The 19,752-nt window shown below is 41.2% G+C and overlaps 2 protein-coding genes across 4 annotated transcripts; both read left to right on the top strand.

The window, feature by feature from the left end:
- Positions 1-532: 532 nt before the first annotated feature.
- On the top strand, positions 533-6,656 carry LOC106572754 (serine--tRNA ligase, cytoplasmic). The gene is made up of 11 exons (XM_014147214.3): positions 533-769; positions 1,744-1,814; positions 1,991-2,074; positions 2,174-2,332; positions 2,505-2,648; positions 2,785-2,940; positions 3,139-3,360; positions 3,605-3,734; positions 5,408-5,565; positions 5,678-5,807; positions 6,029-6,656. Exons 1-11 carry the CDS (start codon positions 634-636, stop codon positions 6,184-6,186), a joined length of 1,548 nt encoding a protein of 515 aa, XP_014002689.1. The 5' UTR covers positions 533-633; the 3' UTR covers positions 6,187-6,656.
- Positions 6,657-11,946: 5,290 nt separating this feature from the next.
- On the top strand, positions 11,947-18,241 carry LOC106572762 (transmembrane protein 106C). 3 transcript variants are annotated; one of them, XM_014147228.3, is made up of 8 exons: positions 11,947-12,153; positions 12,961-13,222; positions 13,348-13,411; positions 15,180-15,339; positions 15,462-15,602; positions 15,793-15,842; positions 17,665-17,718; positions 17,834-18,241. In XM_014147228.3, exons 2-8 carry the CDS (start codon positions 13,009-13,011, stop codon positions 17,952-17,954), a joined length of 804 nt encoding a protein of 267 aa, XP_014002703.1. In that variant the 5' UTR covers positions 11,947-12,153; positions 12,961-13,008; the 3' UTR covers positions 17,955-18,241. The 3 variants fall into 3 exon arrangements, with proteins under 3 accessions (XP_014002703.1, XP_014002701.1, XP_014002702.1); XM_014147226.3 differs by having other exon boundaries at positions 11,962-12,248; XM_014147227.3 differs by having other exon boundaries at positions 12,147-12,289.
- Positions 18,242-19,752: the final 1,511 nt, after the last annotated feature.

The following is a 19,752-nucleotide window of genomic DNA, read 5'->3' as shown; positions in this document are numbered from 1 at the left end:
AAGGCCATCAGACTGCTAAACAGCAATCACTAACTCAGAGAGGCTGCTCCCTACATTGAGACCCAATCACTGGCCACTTTAATAACTGGATCACTAATCAATTTAAACAATGCCACTTTAAATAATGCCACATTAATAATGTTTATGTTATATATCTTACATTACTCATATCATATGTATATACTGTATTTTATATCTATTGCACCTTGCCTATGCCGCTCGGCCATCGCTCATCCATATATTTATATGTACACATTCTCACTCAACCCTTTGTGTGTATTAGGTAGTTGTTGGTGAATTGTTATACTACTTGTTAGATATACTGCACTGTTGGGAACTAGAAACACAAGCATTTCGCTACACTCTCATTAACATCTGCTAACCATGTGTATGTGACCAATACAATTTGATTTGACTTGTTTTTATTTATTTATTGAAGTATAAGGGAGTTGTACTCCAGTCTAGTAGGTGGCGGTAATGCAACATTTATTGGATGCCACCCACCGTTAAACCTCATCGAAGAAGAAGAAGGAAGTGACGTAATTGTTTCTGCCGCTGGTACTTTTCACACCGGCTTGCTTTTTTTCTGTTACTCTGCACTGTTTTTGACAGTCATCAAAGCGTGGAATCATCATGGTGCTCGATTTAGACCAATTTCGAACCGATAAAGGCGGTGATCCTGAAGTAATCAGAGAAACTCAAAGAAAAAGGTTCAAAGATGTGTCACTTGTGGATAAACTAGTACACGCAGATACAGAATGGAGAAAATGTAAGTTCCGACTGCAAGCTAGCGTTAGCATTCATTGAATCGGATGGTGGTGTCCACTCACATGGCTTGCTAGCTTCATGCATTTATTATAGGTAGTTAAAAGCCGGCCTTGTAGTCACCCAGATACAAATTAAGAAATTCAAGCATAATACGTCAGTTCACGTTTTTAGATAATTTATTGTGAATTATCTGCCTGGATATTCTCAGCTAAACTCTGGTTAGTTGGTAGCCTGCGTTAGCTAGCTAGTTAGTCACCGGTAGTTAGCAAATGACTATGTATAGCCAGTTAGCTATCCAGCTACGTTAGTTCACTAACCACAACCAATAACTTTTCTTTCCCATGTCTTTAGTTAGGCTATACCTGATATGTCGTTAATTGTTGTCTAACATCAATTTAGCTAACTAAAACAATGTATGCTTCAGTAGCTACACTATCAAGGAAAACCTAAACGATGGTTAGCTACGTCATCCTATCCACACTGACTGTAGCTACAACTGATGCAATCCCCGTCCAATGATCAAAACCTCTCTCCTCAGCGTCCCACAGCTGTTACTGGGTCTTGGCTAGAAGGGATCCAGCTTTTGCCAGAATTTACTTTTCGTTGTAGGTTTAGGATAATTTACGTAGCAGGTTAGGATAAGTAGGTGAAGGTTAGGAAAAGGGTTAGGGTTAGCTAAAATGCAAAAATATTATATAAACTTTTGGTGTACATTTGACAAGTTGGATCCTATCTATATATGACCGTGTTATTGGGACAAGATTGAAAATAGCATGGATGCAGATTTGACTGAGATTGAATGTTGGACTACTCAAGTCTCCATTGTTATGGTTACGGGGTTGCTTCATTGTTGCCTGTGAGCGTCACTAACGTTACAGCTACTTGTCATGATACCTAGGTGCAAGACACAAACACCATTATATTGATTCATGAACTGCATATGACGCTGACCCTTGCCCTTTCCATGCTCACCAGGTCGTTTCACTGCCGACAACCTCAACAAGGCAAAGAATTTATGCAGCAAGACAGTTGGAGAGAAAATGAAGGTACAACCAGTGAAACTGCTGGTGAACTATATAGGCTTTATGTAACCTACATGGCTACATGCCCCCCCCCCCCCCCCCCCCCCCCCCCCATCAGTCTGAAAGCATTATGTTCTATTCTATATGCAGATAGTTTCTTTCTACCCGTTCACCCTGTTCTGTGCCTTTTCTGTATACAGAAGAGGGAGCCAGTTGGGGATGACGATGATTCTGTCCCAGACGACGCCCAGAACTTGGAGGCCCTAACGGCAGACACACTATCGGTAGGTCAACTCGCTAGCCAGCAGTTCATCTATATGCTGATTGACTTGTGGGTCCCATACTCATGGGTATGTTTCATGTCTATTTTGCCCTTTTTCTAGCCCCTCACGGTCACCCAGATCAAGAAGGTCCGTCTGCTTGTAGATGAGGCAGTGCAGAAATCTGACAGTGAGAGGGTGAAGCTGGAGGAGGAGCGCTTTCAATACCTGCGAGAGATCGGGAACCTCCTGCATCCATCTGTGCCCATAAGTAATGATGAGGTGGGTGTCATGGAATTTGAATTCCCATCAGGAATAGGGAGGTGGATGAAAGTACACATTGCCTCAGGCAGAAAATTCTAATTCTCATGCCTCTGTCTCATGAATGAATTTTGTTTTGCCTCTTGTTTACTTGTCTACTCTGTAATTTACCTTGTCTCTCTCTCCTTGCCAGGATGCTGATAACAAAGTGGAGCGCACCTGGGGAGACTGTACTGTGCAGAAGAAGTATTCCCACGTAGACCTGGTAGTCATGATCGACGGCTACGACGGAGAAAAAGGAGCTATAGTGGCTGGGAGCCGTGGCTACTTCCTCAAAGCAAGTTCTTAGTCACACACTGTCATATGTAGCCAATACACTCACAGGCCGATTCATACCAGGTGTAATTCTGTTAAACTCAGTGTGTATCCTTGATAGTTATCCTTACCGAGTGTTTCCCTTTTTGTGTTTGTAGGGGCCACTGGTTTTCCTGGAGCAGGCATTGATCAATTATGCTCTGCGGATGCTCCACAGCAAGAACTACCAAATGCTCTACACCCCCTTCTTCATGAGGAAAGAGGTCATGCAGGAGGTGGCCCAGCTCAGCCAGTTTGATGATGAACTTTACAAGGTATGATGGATTTGAAACTAATCTTCCTTTCATTCCTATTGCGGGATAGGGCCCGATTATAAGTTTATTTTTATTTTTTTCATGTCTCAGTTTTGTTGCATGTTAAGACAAATAAATATATATATATATTATGTTCATCTTGATATGTGGGTGTTTTTATGTAATGTATTCACTCTGCCTTCCCTGCTTGTCTCTCAGGTGATTGGGAAGAGCAGTGAGAAATCTGAGGACACGGCCATAGATGAGAAGTACCTGATTGCCACCTCAGAGCAGCCCATCGCAGCCTTCCTGAGAGACGAGTGGCTGAAGCCAGAGGACCTGCCCATGCGCTACGCCGGCCTCTCCACCTGCTTCAGACAGGAAGTGGGTTCCCACGGGCGTGACACCCGAGGCATCTTCAGGGTGCACCAGTTTGAGAAGGTAAGTGGACATTTTCTCAAAGTAGAGATGGTGGCTGTGTCAAGGTCAGTGTAGAAAAGGCAAAAGCTTTGTTGTAGTGCTTTGCATTTTATAGGCCTAATTGGAGAAGGATAAAGTCTGGTTATTATTGGCAATTTACAGATCATGTCAAGTGATACACATTTTCCAGAACATGTCATTTTTTGGGGGGGTGGGCCTCTGCTAATGATTGTGAAATACTAATGAACATGCTCTCTGCCCCCAGATAGAGCAGTTTGTTTTTGCCTCTCCTCATGACAACAAGTCCTGGGAGATGATGGATGAGATGATTGGGACGGCTGAAGAGTTCTACCAGGCACTAGGGATCCCCTACCGCATCATCAACATAGTCTCAGGTAGGTCCTGCAGATGGTCCTCCCCAACACGTCTGTTCCTCTCTGGGACAGAAACTAATTATCACATGCAATTCCATACGTGGTTGGCCCAAAGATATTTGTGTTTTGGATCTTCCTGAAAGTAAATCCAAAGAAAAGTCCTATTTGGAGGAAGGATGATTGGCAGACCTGTATCCAAAATGATTATTGAGAAATAATGGATTAAGGTTGGGAATTGTGACATTTTGAACTGAGTCTCTAGTTGCTACAAATCCTGTCTTGATGTCATTTGAAACATTGTGTGCTCTGAAATACAAGTTTTAGATTAAATGGATGGTGCTAGATTCTGCGTGCAGTTTAAAGGGAGTTGAGGGTAGTTTTGTGTACCATTGCTAACTAGCATTAGCGCAATGACTGGAAGTCTTGTTTCCCCTCTGAATTTTTTTCAGCAGTGGTGGCAAAGGTGGGGGGGGGGGTTCATTGTTGCTACTAGCGTTAGTGCAGTGACATGTTACCTTTTGCCAGTCATTGTGCTAACTCTACTTAGCATTGCCTCGCGAAATCACCTTGAACGTACTTCAAACTGCACGCAGGGCCATACCTAGGGTCCAAACCATACATTGGTATCCATAAGACCATTTGACTCTGGGTAAGTAAAATAGGGCATAAAAGTCCAATGCAGCTGTTTTTTTTCTTTCTCAATATCAAATCATTTCTGGGTAACCAATTAAAGTACCTTACTGTGATTCTTTTTGACCATTTTAATTGAAAACAAACAAAAGTAGCTTCTTAGCAAAGAGCAATTTCTCAAGCAAGAATTGTGCTTGGACTGTCTGGGAGTGGTCTGAGTGGGGATGGAAAAACTGAAAACTAGCTGTTTTGGCAGAGGTTTGGAACTCTTTCTTATTGGTCTAAACTAATTAACCACCAAAGCTCCATCACACCAAAACAGGCTGAAATTTCAGGTGATCTTTTCAAATAGCAAATAGCTCTTACACTAAAGCATCATTTTCACAATATTATTCCAACCTCGGAGTGTGTAAAATATAGATAAAAAAACAGGGAAATCACGTTTTTGACTGCACTGAGCCTTTTAAAGGGATACTTTGGGCTTTTGGCAATTAAGCCCCTTCTACTTCACCAGAGTCAGATGAACTCGTGGAGAAAAAATGTCTGCGTCCTGTATGAAGGAAGTTGGAGGTAGTTTCACGAGCCAATGCTAACTAGCTTTTGCGCAATAACCGTAAGCCTATGGTATCCATGAGTTCATATGAATTGGGGGAAGAGGATGATGGACTTCATTGCCAAAATCCTGAGGTATCTCTTATTGCCAGAATCTTGCACTATTCCTTTAAGTATTCATCATGACAATAACAGTCACTCATAAATGTTAACTTGCCATTTTTAATAAGAACCTTCTCATTGTAAGGTATTACAATGACCTTTTATCCTGTGTGATATATATATATATATGTGACACATAACGGACATTTCCCTTGTGAGCTGTTTTGAGGGTGTCTTACTACCTACATGTCTTTTATTTATTTCACCTTTATTTAACCAGGTAGGCTAGTTGAGAACAAGTTCTCATTTACAACTGCGACCTGGCCGAGATAGAGCAAAGCAGTGCGACACAAACAACACAGCGTTACACCATGGGATGTCTGAGCCTCTGTCTGTCTGCTCCCACCCAGGTGCGCTGAACCATGCAGCCAGTAAGAAGCTGGACTTGGAGGCCTGGTTCCCAGGCTCCGCAGCCTTCAGAGAGCTGGTCTCCTGCTCCAACTGTTTAGACTACCAGGCCCGTCGGCTGCGTATCCGCTACGGACAGACCAAAAAGATGATGGACAAGGTGAGCGTACCCAGTCTTTACATAGAATCCGGATTTGCTTCCATAATCAAAAAGTCATAGTAAGATGGAATATTTGAACCAGTTTTAAAACAACACTTCCTGTGTTCTTCAGGCTGACTATGTGCACATGCTCAACGCAACCATGTGTGCCACCACACGTGTAATGTGTGCTATTCTGGAGACGTACCAGACCGAAGAGGGTGTCGTCATTCCAGAGGTACTCCGGAACTTCATGCCTCCAGGTGAGACACAGTATTTTTTTTAACAGGTTTTGTGAAGGGGCCTGCAATACTTTTGCCCTATGCATGGAAAGTGGTAGTCATGAAAGGTTGTCTTTCTCACAGAGTACTTATTTTCCTAAATGTCTCTAGAGTTGTAGTTGGTTCTATGCGTATTTGATGACTAGTATTGCCATGAAAACTGTGTGTGGACATTTTCATTCCTCTACTATTCATTTTCTTAGGTATGACAGAGATGCTGAAGTTTGTGAAGCCAGCGCCTATTGACGTGGAGACGTCCAAGAAGCAGAAGAAGCAGCAGGATGGAGGGAAGAAGAAGAAACAGGGAGGTGGAGACCAGCTCCAGAACCAAGTGGAGAACATGTCTGTCAACGATTCTTAAAGACACCATCATTCCTATCCTTAAGCTCCCTTCACTTATCACAGAGCCCTGTTCTACTGTAGAACCAGAGTACTTTGGAAAAGGGAAAGGCCGTTGGCGCTGTTAGGGAAACAGCTTGGGGGTAATGGTAATGTTAGGTCTGCTGCATGCAATTATCGTCACTAAGAGCAAAACAAAGTCTATCAAGTCTGAACTCTGGAATTCTGTGAAATTTCGTTTGAAGCAACCTTGCGACATCTTGTATATAAGGTGCTTTAAGAAATAAGGTTGCTTTGATGTTCTGAACTCAATTTTAATTTATCTTATTGCGTATCACCATAAATCACACACGTAATCTGGACCCATTGTTTTCCTACATTGTTGCTTGCCTTGAGGTCATTTGCTTCTAATTACGTCTGTATGTACTATTGTAAGACGAGGCATTGATAAAGTGGTGTGTTGTAACAATACAAGATCTGAATTACACTTTCCTAATGTTTTCTTTTTTTTTTTCTCCGATGATCTGAGAGATGTCAGTGCCTGCAATAGCAATACCTGCAAACAGTCAGATGGCGTCTGAACTGAAGGATATTAGATGAATGGCAATAAGGGAGAAGTTAATTTTGGTTAGTCATTTACCTCCCGAGACTTTACACACAAAGCAAGCTCGCCACCTGACGTCAACAGTGCTAAAATAGTGTGGAGTTATTTAAAAGGGTTAAGATCCCAAATTTAACAAGAGTTGTATTGTTGTGTAAAGGGGCCTTACACGTCATTTACACCAAGGGATCATGAACCAGTTGATTTAGTGGTGTAATATCCTGAAACACTATACTTTCATCTGTTGTTCCAGGAGCACAGCCCTGCCAAAGATGAGTGATATCTCTGACAATAATGATAGCAGAGTGCACACTATTAGGTTTCATACATGACAACTGACTTCAAAGCAGCGTGCATAATATTTTTCCTAATGTAATACATATCTATTAATAACCCTGTATTGTTATTGAGGATGGGAGGAAAAAAATCTTGATTGATTTTGTGAATGTTCTTGGCCTCTTTACTGGCTTTTTTGGTCTAAGTTGCTGGGGCGTGTTAAGGTGGTCCATCCTGAGGGCATGCAAATATGAATGAAGCTGTTCAGATGACTAGTGTGTCATTGAAGTACTGTTAGTATGATTGTTTGGTTTTGTAGATAATAGATTCACATTTTTCAAGGCTCATGAAAGAAGCAATTTTATCAGTGTCTAACATGGTTTCAATTAACAGTTTTCAAAAGATCAGATTGATTTAAATATTCATATTCAGTGGTTGAGCAAGGCCCTGTCCTTTGCCCTCCATTAGATATCTGACGCAGAGTCGACAGAAAAGCTGCAGAAGAAGAGCAAGTGTTTGTTTTTGTCCATGAGCAGGATTGACATTTTGGAGCACAAAACCAAGGTGAGTCTACTCAGTAAGCAAAATGACATAGAAAATACATATTACAGTAATCTTGTCCTGACATTAACATCTTGTGGATTTTAGGTGCTGATTGAAAGGTAAAAATACACATTTTCTGGATGTAAAAAAAAATGTCATTTGCAGACATTGTAAATAAGTATTTTTCAGTCACTGATTCTATGGCCAAATTTCAGCTGCTAAACATTCTCAATTATCAACACAATTATACTTTTTTTCACACATTTTAATAGGAAAGAGGAATATGTATTATTACTCCCATCTATCACATGCAGTTATGCTTGCTTTTTCAAAATCTGGCAGCAATGATGTTCAAAGTAATACATCATAGCTAATAAACCAACAGACCACTTCAACTACAATAACATTCTGAGTAATGGTTAGAGATGTATTTTATTTTATCACTATTATTGTGATATGTTGTCATTTATCTATCCTTAGTTGAATGCACTGACTAAGTCACTGGATAAGAGCGGCTGCTGAATGACCAAAATGTAAACATAAAAACAAACACTTGCAAAGCATGCTGGGTATTAATGAGCTCTGCCCCCAAACAAGTACAATTTGGTTGGTGCGGACCAGATCCAAATCTGAACGAATCAGACGTTAAAGACTATGTTTCACAAGTTTGAACATCACAGTAGAGTTTTGTACAGTAGAACACAGAAGAGTACACTACAGGACAGTTCAGTTTTATTCAGTAGAGGACAGTACATTACAGTACAGAATAGTTAATTAAGTAGAGTACAGTTTACTTCAGTAGTACATTACAGTAGAGTACTGTTTACTTCAGTAGAGTACATTACAGTAGAGTACAGTTTACTTCAGTAGAGTACATTACAGTAGAGTTCATTACAGTAGAGTCAAGTAAGATACATTATAGTACACTTTTCTTTACTGTAGGCTAGTGTGCTCCACTGCATTGTACTGTACTGGACTCTACTGTACTATACTCTTCCTGTACTGTACTGTGTATTTTAACCTACTGTACTCGGGCTGTGCTCTACTGTACTGTGCTGTCCAAACTTGTGAAACATAGAAATCTGAACCAATTCTAGACGTCTATGTTTGGGCTAAATCAAGGCCGCTCCGGACTGGACTAAATCGGAACGTCTATATTTGGGCCAAATATAGGCTGGATCGGATGTCTGTGATTGGTTCAGATTTGTTTCGGACCGGTAGGTCCGTGGACGTTGAAATCAAGGACTGCACCAAAAAAAGACGCTGCCTAACGTTAAATGCTTAGTTGCGTAGTGTCCAACAACAAAGGAATAGCCTAGGGTCTAACTCAAAAGGAAGAGCTTAGGCTCCAACTCCAAGGTCAGAGCCTAGGGTTCAACTCCAAGGTCAGAGCTTAGGCTCCAACTCCAAGGTCAGAGCCTAGGGTTCAGCTCCAAGGTCAGAGCCTAGGGTTCAACTCCAAGGGAAGAGGCTCCAACTCCAAGGTCAGAGCCTAGGGTTCAACTCCAAGGGAAGAGGCTCCAACTCCAAGATCAGAGCCTAGGGTTCAACTCCAAGGGAAGAGGCTCCAACTCCAAGGTCAGAGCCTAGGTTTCAACTCCAAGGGAAGAGCCTAGGGTTCAACTCCAAGGGAAGAGGCTCCAACTCCAAGGTCAGAGCCTAGGGTTCAACTCCAATGTCAGAGCCTAGGGTTCAACTCCAAGGTGAGAGCTTAGGGTTAAACTCCAAGGGAAAATGAAACTGCTTCATTATGATGAGGTCTAAAAAGGAGAAATGTACACTTGGTTTACAGAAGTAACTACATTTTTCTGTGTTTCTATGGTGTTGTGTAATACAACTGCCCCATCCTCCCTCTTCCAATAATCTTCCTTTCGCTTTTTATCACTCTCATTCTTACTTCCCTCTTTTGTCTTGTGTTCCCAGCCCCCTCTCCTCTGTGTCCTTCTGTGCCGTCCTCCCGACCCCACCCAAAGTCTTTGGCTTTGTGGCTAAACACCCAGCTGCAGATATGTACCAATGTTACCTGTTTCAGAGCTAGACATTTGTGAGTACAGTGAAATCATTCAGTCTTGATTTCAGGGCACATCACTAAAAACATCTATGGGTTGTAGATTGCAGATCTCTTATCTTTTTTATTTTCTTGCTCCTCTCCCCAGTATCACCTGCTGGTGTTCATTATCGCAGATGCGTTTTGTAGAGAGAGGAGTCTCAGAGGAGAACGGCGAGATCTGACTGTGGAGGCACAAGATTAGATTAAAGAGACTTAGTTGGTTTAAAACTAATAACAGTTTTGTAGTTGTGTCAACTGCTTGTTTTTATACGGTGTATTTTACAATTCAATATTTTCTACTTAATTTCTGTACCTTTAAAAAATATATAAAGTTCTGCAGAGGGAGAATGCAGAGCTGCGGATGAGACTCAGTGCATCAGGAGATGTACAGCTAACCTTGTTTGGACACAGAATTCAGTCCCATTCAAAATCCTATTTTCCCTAACCTCTAAACCTAACCCTAACCCGTACTTTTTCCCTAACCTTAACCCTAACCCTAACCTTAATCCAAAACCCTAACCCTAGCTCCTAACCCTAAACTTAATTCCAACACTAATTCTAACCTTAACCCTAAACCCCCTAGAAAAAGCATTTGACCTTGTGGGGACAAACAAAATGTCCCAGAATGTGTGTTTGTTTCCTATTCTTGTGGGGATTTCCCCACAAGAACAGCAATACAGCGATGCATTCATCACACCCAAACTGAATTCTGTTGAAAATCCTTTTCTTAATTTCACTCATTTCTAGTAACATTTCACCTCGGTGATGACACAGCCCCTTTACTGAGAACACAGGAACTGAACATGACATACGCATGAAGAGGAGTGGACTATAAAGCTTAAGGTGTCCGGATACACATGCTCGTTTTGCTCCTAGCAGAACTCGGCTAGGCGAAGTCTGTGCTTGCATACTCCCTTAAAATACCTTTGTTTGACAAATGAGAAAAAAAATGGCAATGTTAATGTTTGTCCCTCTTGAGATGCCGTAGCCAGTACACTTCCTCAAAATAGTATGAATTAAGACAACTCAAGAAATATGTAATTAATTTTGACGTTTTGTCAAGGAGGTCTTTGTGGCAAAATGTTACATCTAACCAAGATGTTGGTGCAGTATTTGCATGAAAACTAGTCTGTCATTGAAAGACAAGCGCTTCATTCAGGTATTCCTACTGTTGGCCAATCACCGGCGAAGGGGGGTAGACTTCGGCTACTGAACTTCGACAAACCTGAAGATAAAAAAATGTGTGTGCCAACAGCTGAAAAAAACACTGCCGAACACCAAAATGAACAAAAATGTCACAAAATTGCAAAGCATACAGTGGAAACAGTTCGCACAAACTGTTTCGACTGGGAAGCATATGGTACGCTTTTACAGCATGTTTCCCAGTTGAAACAGTAAGGTTTACCTTGTGCTTCCCAGTGTTTTGAGGAAGTTTACTTGTTGCTATGTCGTCTTAAGACGGGCAAACAGTAATGCCGCTTTTTCTTCGTTTTTCAAGCTAATGTATTTTAAGGGAGTATAAGAGCGCAGATGTTCACTTCGCCTAGCTGAGTTCTGCAGGAAGGAAACCAAACCTAGTATGGTGAAGCCTTTATGCAACACACATGTTGAAGATGTACCACATGACTCTAACTATAATGTCTGAATAAAACAGTAAATACTAGTTGGATATTGTATGTGTTGTCTTTACTATACTTTATTTTCCAAGGATCATGCACTTTCTCTCTACATTTAGTCTATGGATATACATCACAAGAGGCTGCTGAGGGGAGAACAGCCCACAATAATGTCCAGAAGTGAACAAATGGAATGTATTTGATACCATTCCACTTATTCCACTCCAGCCATTACCACGAGCCTGTTCTCCAAATTAAGGTGCCACCAACCTCCTGTGATATACAGTACCAGTCAAAAGTTTGGACACACCTACTCATTCAAGGGTTTTTCTTTAGTTTTACTATTTTCTACATTGTAGAATAATAGTGAAGACATCAAAACTATGAAATAACACATTTGGAATAATGTAGTAACCAAAAAAGTGTTAAACAGATTAAAATATATTATATATTTGAGATTCTTCAAATAGCCACCCTTTGCCTTGATGACAGCTTTGCACGCTCTTAATAAAGTAAAGAAAAACCCTTGAATCAGTAGGTGTTCTAAAACCTTTGACCGGTTGTGTACATTACTTTATTTCAATATTATTTTATTTTTATGTAGGGATGTGCAAAACGGAAACTTCGCAAACTTCTTCCAAAATAAAAACTAATCCTGGTTTGCACTGTATCTTTAAGAAGATTTTCAAGCGCCCACTAGAATGAAGCAGATTGCAAGCCCATCAACAACCGGGGTGTAAACATTAGTCCAAACAGTTTCAAAAAGTTTCGTTTTGTAACTAAAACCATTGGACAAATTCAGGTAGCTCCCGCCCCGTTTAGTTCAGTTTGCTTCCGTTTAAGAAATGTTTTGCAACATAATCTGCGGAATGAATACACCCCTGCACAAGAACGAACCGCAAAGTGAGTGTCACGAGCTCCTGGCAAAACAACACGATCAATGACTTGATAGCCTTGCCTGAATGTTCTTAGAAATATCGTCAACCAAATATATATAGGTAAGACAACTATTATGTCTGAAGACGCAAGCCTAGTGCAGGTTTGTGCACCTTGGTAAACGTTGACAGCTAGCTAGTTAACTTTGCTTGCTAGCTAAAAGCTCGATAGCTAAGTTAGCTAGCTACTTACCTTACGTAACTTTACCGCTAAAGTTAGCAAGATAGCTCAAACATTCTCGACCGCGGTGGCACTAAGCTTGCTGTTGTTATTGTGCTTTGATTCGACTAAGTAACTGATAGTTGTGTTGTTGTTGGACATAATACTTTACTAACCAATGTGTAGCTAGCTAGCTATTGTATTGTGATAGTGTTCATAGCTATGTTTAAAAAAAATGTTATGGTCATTGTTCATGCCTATCCAGATACTTCCACGTTTGGCATTAAGAGGCCTCGCCCTAAGCCATTTATTCCGATTGCCATATCTGTGCTATAGAGTATAGTAGTAGTAGTAGTAGTAGTAGTAGTAGTAGTAGTAGTAGTAGTAGTGCCTGGGACATTATGTGCTTTGAGGCCTGGCATACTGGCCAACGTCTGTCTAGTCTGGAAATCCCAGACGTACTGTAGGGCAACGCAACTGGAACATTGTTTACATTGTGGGAGGCAACACATCTGCAGTAGGCTAATCATTTTAAATACAATTGCCAAAGGTTGATTATTAGCCTAAATAAGTCCTGCCCTTTACTCAACAACTTTTGTTTTTGCTGTGCTCTAGGGTCTGTCCTTTGAAAAAAGGCTGGCTTGATTATCTGCCAGCCAGCTCATGGGCACTCAATGGTCCCGAAGCGAAAGCGACAGCAGTCTTCTGCTCGTCCCGGAGGTTGGGACAGGGTGGCAGACGGGGGATGATGATGATGATGACTCGCTGGATGGACTGGACAGACAGGAGGACATTGCTCGGTTCCCTTATGTGGAGTTTACTGGCAGGGACAGTATTACCTGTCCAACATGCCAAGGCACTGGCCACATCCCCTCAGGTGAGGCATTTCCTGTCTGGATTCCTGTCCTGCTGGGCATTGATTGCTGTACTGATGTGGTAGGGATCATTATGATGGTGTTCTCCCATTTGACTTGTCCCTCTTCTGTGGTCATTGTCTTTCAGAGCAGGTCAATGAGCTTGTGGCTCTGGTTCCCTACAACGACCAGAGACTCCGGCCCCAGAGAACGTACGTTTTACAGCTAACCCTTTTTTCTCACCAGGTTATATCTGGATTGGTCACATACAGTTGAAGTCGGAAGTTTTCATACACTTAGGTTGGAGTCATTAAAACGCATTTTTCAACCACTCCACACATTTCTTGTTAACAAACTATAGTTTTGGCAAGTTGGTTAGGACATCTACTTTGTGCATGACACAAGTCATTTTTCCAACAATTGTTTACAGACAGATTATTTCACTGTATCACAAATCCAGTGGGTCAGAAGTGTACATACACTAAGTTGACTGTGCCTTTAAACAGCTTGGAAAATTCCAGAAAATTATGTCATGGCTTTAGAAGCTTCTGATAGGCTAATTGACATAATTTGAGTCAATTGGAGTTGTACTTGTGGATATATTTCAAGGCCTACCTTCAAACTCAGTGCATCTTTGCTTGACATCATAGGGAAATCAGCCAAGACCTCAGAAAACAAATTGTAGACCTTCACAAGTCTGGTTCATCCTTGGGAGCAATTTCCAAATGCCTGAAGGCACCACGTTCATCTGTACAAACAATAGTATGCAAGTAAAAACACCATGGGACCACGCAGCCGTCATACCGCTCAGGAAGGAGATGTGTTCTGTCTCCTAGAGATGAACATGCTTTGGTGCGAAAAGTGCACATCAATCCTAGAACAACAGCAAAGGACCTTGTGAAAATGCTGGAGGAAACGGGTACAAAAGTATCTATATCCACAGTAAAACGAGTCCTATATCGACATAACCTGAAAGGCCGCTCAGCAAGGAAGAAGCCACTGCTCCAAAACCGCCATAAAAAAGGCACACTACGGTTTGCAGCTGCACGTGGGGACAAAGATCGTACTTTTTGGAGAAATGTCCTCTGGTCTGATAAAACAAAAATAGAACTGTTTGGCCATAATGACCATTGTTATGTTTGGAGGAAAAGGGGGAGGCTTGCAAGCCGACAGCACCATCCCAACCGTGAAACACGGGGTGGCAGCATCATGTTGTGGAGGTGGCTTTGCTGCAGGAGGGACTGGTGCACTTCACAAAATAAATGGCATCATGAGGCAGGAAAATTACGTGGATATATTGAAGCAACATCTCAAGACATCAGTCAGGAAGTTAAAGCTTGGTCACAAATGGGTCTTCCAAATGGACAATGACCCCAAGCATACTTCCAAAGTTGTGGCAAAATGGCTTAAGGACATCAAAGTCAAGGTATTGGAGTGGCCATCACAAATCCCTGACCTCAATCCTATAGACAATTTGTGGGCAGAACTGAAAAAGCGTGTGCGAGCAAGGAGGCATACAAACCTGACTCGGTTACACCAGCTCTATCAGGAGGAAGGGGCCAAAATTCACCCAATTTATTGTGGGAAGCTTGTGGAAGGCTACTCAAAACGTTTGACCCAAGTTAAACAATTTGAAGGCAATGCTACCAAATACTAATTGAGTGTATGTAAACTTCTGACCCACTGGGAATGTGATGAAAGAAATAAAAGCTGAAATAAATCATTCTCTCTACTATTATTCTGACATTTCACATTCTTAAAATAAAGTGGTGATCCTAACTGACCTTAAAACAAGGAATTTGTACTAGGATTAAATGTCAGATTGTGAAACTGAGTTTAAATGTATTTGGCTAAGGTGTATGTAAACTTCTGACTTCAACTGTACATAACCATCACATTCTGTCATTTTTGGTTGGTTCACAGTTTGTTTTTTGGGTAACATTGATTGTCAAAGTAAACAGGAAGTGCTATGTTTGACAGGAAGCTGTATGTGGTCCTCTCGGCGGTGCTATGTCTCCTGGCTTCCTCGCTGGTGGTTTTCTTCCTCTTTCCTCGCTCTGTCATGGTGGAGGATGATGGGATACGCTCTGTCACCGTGCAGTTTGATCACATCAACACTAAAGTCCTCATGAATATGACAGTAAGTCAGTAAATCGAATGAAGATGTACTCTGTTAGTTGGAGATAAGATGGTCATTTGACTGTGCCTGCTGTTTATGGTGTGTTCTGCTGACTGTTCATTTTCTCCGGTCCTATTTGTCAGAGCTCCTTGAACTTCACCAACTCAAACTTCTTCGCAGTGATGGTGGATAGTCTAAGCTGCCAGGTTCTCTATATGAAAACAGTCATAGGCACCATGCAGCTTGATAACGTCATCACCATCCAGCCCCTGAGCCAGAAACAGGTATGGCCTGCTGCAGTCTTAGATACAGTGAACCATCACTTGGGACACATTCACTCCATGTTACATGTAGTTTAATGATTGACTTGTATATGTTACTTGCTTCAAATATTCATCTTGTTTGCATTTCCTGCCAAAATTTCAGTTGACTTCTGGTCTTGACTATTTTAAAACATTTTTATTTTTGCTACAGGTGAACTTCACAGTCAGCGTTCAGATCAGTGGAAGCACCTCCTATGTTTAGTAAGTTAACCTCTCTAGGGTCGGCGGGACGAAATCGTCCCACCTACGTAACAGCCAGTGGAATCCTGTGGCGCGTTATTCAAATACCTTAGAAATGCTATTACTTCAATTTCTCAAACATATGACTATTTTACACCATTTTAAAGACAAGACTCTCGTTAATCTAACCACACTGTCCGATTTCAAAAAGGCTTTACAACGAAAGCAAAACATTAGATTATGTCAGCAGAGTACCCAGCCAGAAATAATCAGACACCCATTTTTCAAGCTAGCATATAATGTGACATAAACCCAGAAGACAGCTAAATGCAGCACTAACCTTTGATGATCTTCATCAGATGACAACCCTAGGACATTATGTTATACAATACATGCATGTTTTGTTCAATCAAGTTCATATTTATATCAAAAAACAGCTTTTTACATTAGCATGTGACGTTCAGAACTAGCATACCCCCCGCAAACTTCCGGTGAATTTACTAAATTACTCACGATAAACGTTCACAAAAAGCACAACAATTATTTTAAGAATTATAGATACAGAACTCCTCTATGCAGTCGATATATCTGATTTTAAAATAGCTTTTCGGTGAAAGCACATTTTGCAATATTCTCAGTAGATAGCCCGGCATCACAGGGCTAGCTATTTAGACACCCAGCAAGTTTAGCACTCACCAAAGTCCGATTTACTATAACAAAAATGTTATTACCTTTGGTGTTCTTCGTCAGAATGCACTCCCAGGACTTCTACTTCAATAACAAATGTTGGTTTGATTCAAAATAATCCATAGTTATATCCAAATAGCGGCGTTTTGTTCGTGCGTTCAAGACACTATCCGAATGGTAAAGAAGGGTCACGACCACGACGCATTTCGTGACAAAACACTTCTAAATATTCCATTACCGTACTTCGAAGCATGTCAACCGCTGTTTAAAATAAATTTTTATGCCATTTTTCTCGTAAAAAAGCGATAATATTCCGACCGGGAATCTGCGTTTAGGTAAAAAGACGAAAGAAAATAAAGCATGGGGTCGACTCGTGCACGCGCCTAAGCCCATTGTCCTCTGATTGGCCACTTGCCAAAAGCGCAAATGTGTTTCAGCCTGGGGCTGCCTCGATATCATTCAGCTTTTTCCCGGGCTCTGAGAGCCTATGGGAGCCGTAGGAAGTGTCACGTTACAGCAAAGATCCTCAGTCTTCAATAAACAGAGACAAGAAGCTCAAGGAATGGTCAGAGAAGGCACTTCCTGCAAGGAATCTTCTCAGGTTTTTGCCTGCCATATGAGGTCTGTTATACTCAGACACCATTCAAACAGTTTTAAAAACTTTAGGGTGTTTTCTATCCAAAGCCAATAATTATATGCATATTCTAGTTTCTGTGCAGTAGTAATAACCAGATTAAATCGGGTATGTTTTTTATCCGGCCGTGTAAATACTGCCCCCTACCCCCAACAGGTTAAAGGGACCTTTAAAGACCTGTATTTAGTTTGTTTCAATTCCTGTAATTGTTAATATATCAAATGTTATTTGTCACATGCGCCGAATTCAACCGGTGTAGACCTTACTTACAAGCCCTTAAAACCTCTTAAGGATCCACCCCTTTTTAATTGTTTTTGCCTAAAATGACATACCCAAATCTAACTGCCTGTAGCTCAGGATATGCATGTTCTTGGTACCATTTGAAAGGAAACACTTTAAAGTTTGTGGAAATGTGAAAGGAATGTAGAGGTTAGGTTAGTTGTGGTAATTTGCACATGTAGGTAGGGGTAAAGTTATATTTGTGATTGTGAAGAGGTTCTAACCACTCTTTCCACCCTCCAGTGCCTTCTGCACCATGGCAAGCATCAAGGTTCACAATATCTTGGTTATCATGCAGTAAGTATATCCTACCTCCTTATTGTGAAACCGTATCACTTCCATCTCTACCTCTTGCCATTTTGTCTTTATGATATTTCAACGTTTTACTCATAACTGTGTTCTTCGTTCCCAGGACATCTGTGAAAACCTCCTACATGATGCGCACGGCCCAGAATACCCTGGAAGCCTATCGCTACATTGACTGTGGTTCAAACTCCACTGTTCACCAGCCCCCACGCCGACTGTGGCAGTAACCCTCTCTCCCTCCCCCACCACTTAAATCACCACCAGCCAGTGGTGAGGCCAAGAGTCCAGCAGGCAGGGACAGAGGGACCAAGATGCTGGGAGCCAGGCCACAAGAACCAGGGAATATTCCCAATCATTTCAGTCCAAGCATTTGTTTTGACTTCAGGATCATTAAGTTTGATCACTTGCCTTCATAAATGCAACAAACACCAGCTGTTCAGTAAATTATATTTAGCTGTTGTGCATTTGGCTGAAATTCAAGGCATGACTAATTTACATCCTGTTGAAGCCGCAACAATCTTGACTTTAGGAGGGAATTAGTTATCCTTTGCTTGAGCACAGTTACCGGTGTTACTACTGAATTACGACTGCGTATCCTGCTGTGCTAGTCCTTGCATTTGTGACATTGAGAGCGTCCGCTCACATTTTTAAGTGTCCTTTGGTGTGGGTCCTATGATTTCAGGGACTTGGCATAGTAGGAATGTATGAAGTGACTGATATTTTATTGCGCAAGAAGGGAGATTTGCTCCCTGCTATTTATATCTGGGACTTGACAGAACTAGTCGAGGGATGTGCCTAAGACAATTTGTTTGCACCTCAAAAATGGTACATAGGGCTATTGTTTGATATGTATCTCTGATTTATTTTCTGCTTTTTAATAAGGGAGAGTTACTGTCAGCAGGTACTAATATAAATTATGACACTCTGTTTGGGTGTTTCCCACTGATTTACTAAGCATTTATACCAGTACAAGATTAAACAAGAGTAGTAATATATGATTGTAAAGTCCATAAAAAGGCAGGTTTGTGTTTTTTTCCTATAGGATCGAACATTTTACGGCCCTTAATTATGGGTGGGTGGGTGGTGGGGGGGGACTGCAAATGTTTTGCTAGAGCATGATTAGCTGGTAAATCCAACTCTCATGTTTGAAGTACAACGTTGTTGACATGATTGTTAAAAATGTAATACTAAAAGCATAGTCTTGCCAAGTACACAGCACAGTGTATGGACCTCTGTCCGGAGGCCCAGCCTGGACATAACTCCATAATGGCTTGCTAAAGGGATCTTTAACGACAGCCACTGCAGTATTAACCAGGTCAGCATGACTAAAACGTCATTAACTCACTCACTGTCCTATTGTGTTGGGTATCTTCTTAATGTCGTTTACATTCCAAAGCACAGCCTCTTGTCATAGAATTTATAATTAAGCTGATGAAATGACTTGAAATTTGGTTTTGCGGTTTGGTATTTCGAGAGCGTTAAAAAGCGATAAGCTTGTGTGGTATTTCCAAGTTAGCGGATTGTCTTGTTTAATTTAGCTCTGCTGGTTAGATCTTTTGGATTGTGTTTGAACAGGGTTATTGCACTATAGGACAATGGAGACCGCCTGAGTGCCAATCTGTTTGTGCTAACTTCCCGTCACTCATTGTCATGCAAAACATGTTTGGCTTGACAGTGACAGCAATGACTTGACGAGCACAACCAGATCTGAGACCAGGCTACAATGGAGAAAGGTGAGAACAGATGGTGAGGTGTAACAAAAAAAACGAGGAAATGTATGTATTTTTCAAATGCCAAAATTCTCAAATGGGGAGAAAAAAAGAATAAGGGAATGGTCAACTAATAAAGATGGTTACTTTTTTAATGAGAACATGTCTGTGTGTTGCCTCTGTGTGACATTTTTGTTTTCAGTCCTTATTCTTGCTCTTGAAAAGTGCTTGTTTCTAAGCAAAATACAAAAGGCTTTAAATTCTTGAGTACAGTTTAGAAACCTAGAGATAGTAAATCCAATGAGCAGAAATCAGA

The sequence above is a fragment of the Salmo salar genome, chromosome 15, assembly GCF_965601325.2.
Source record: "Salmo salar chromosome 15, fSalSal1, whole genome shotgun sequence".
Lineage (NCBI taxonomy): Eukaryota > Metazoa > Chordata > Actinopteri > Salmoniformes > Salmonidae > Salmo > Salmo salar.
The sequence above is the reverse complement of the archived record's forward strand: the minus strand, read 5'-3'. Positions and strand labels throughout refer to the sequence as shown.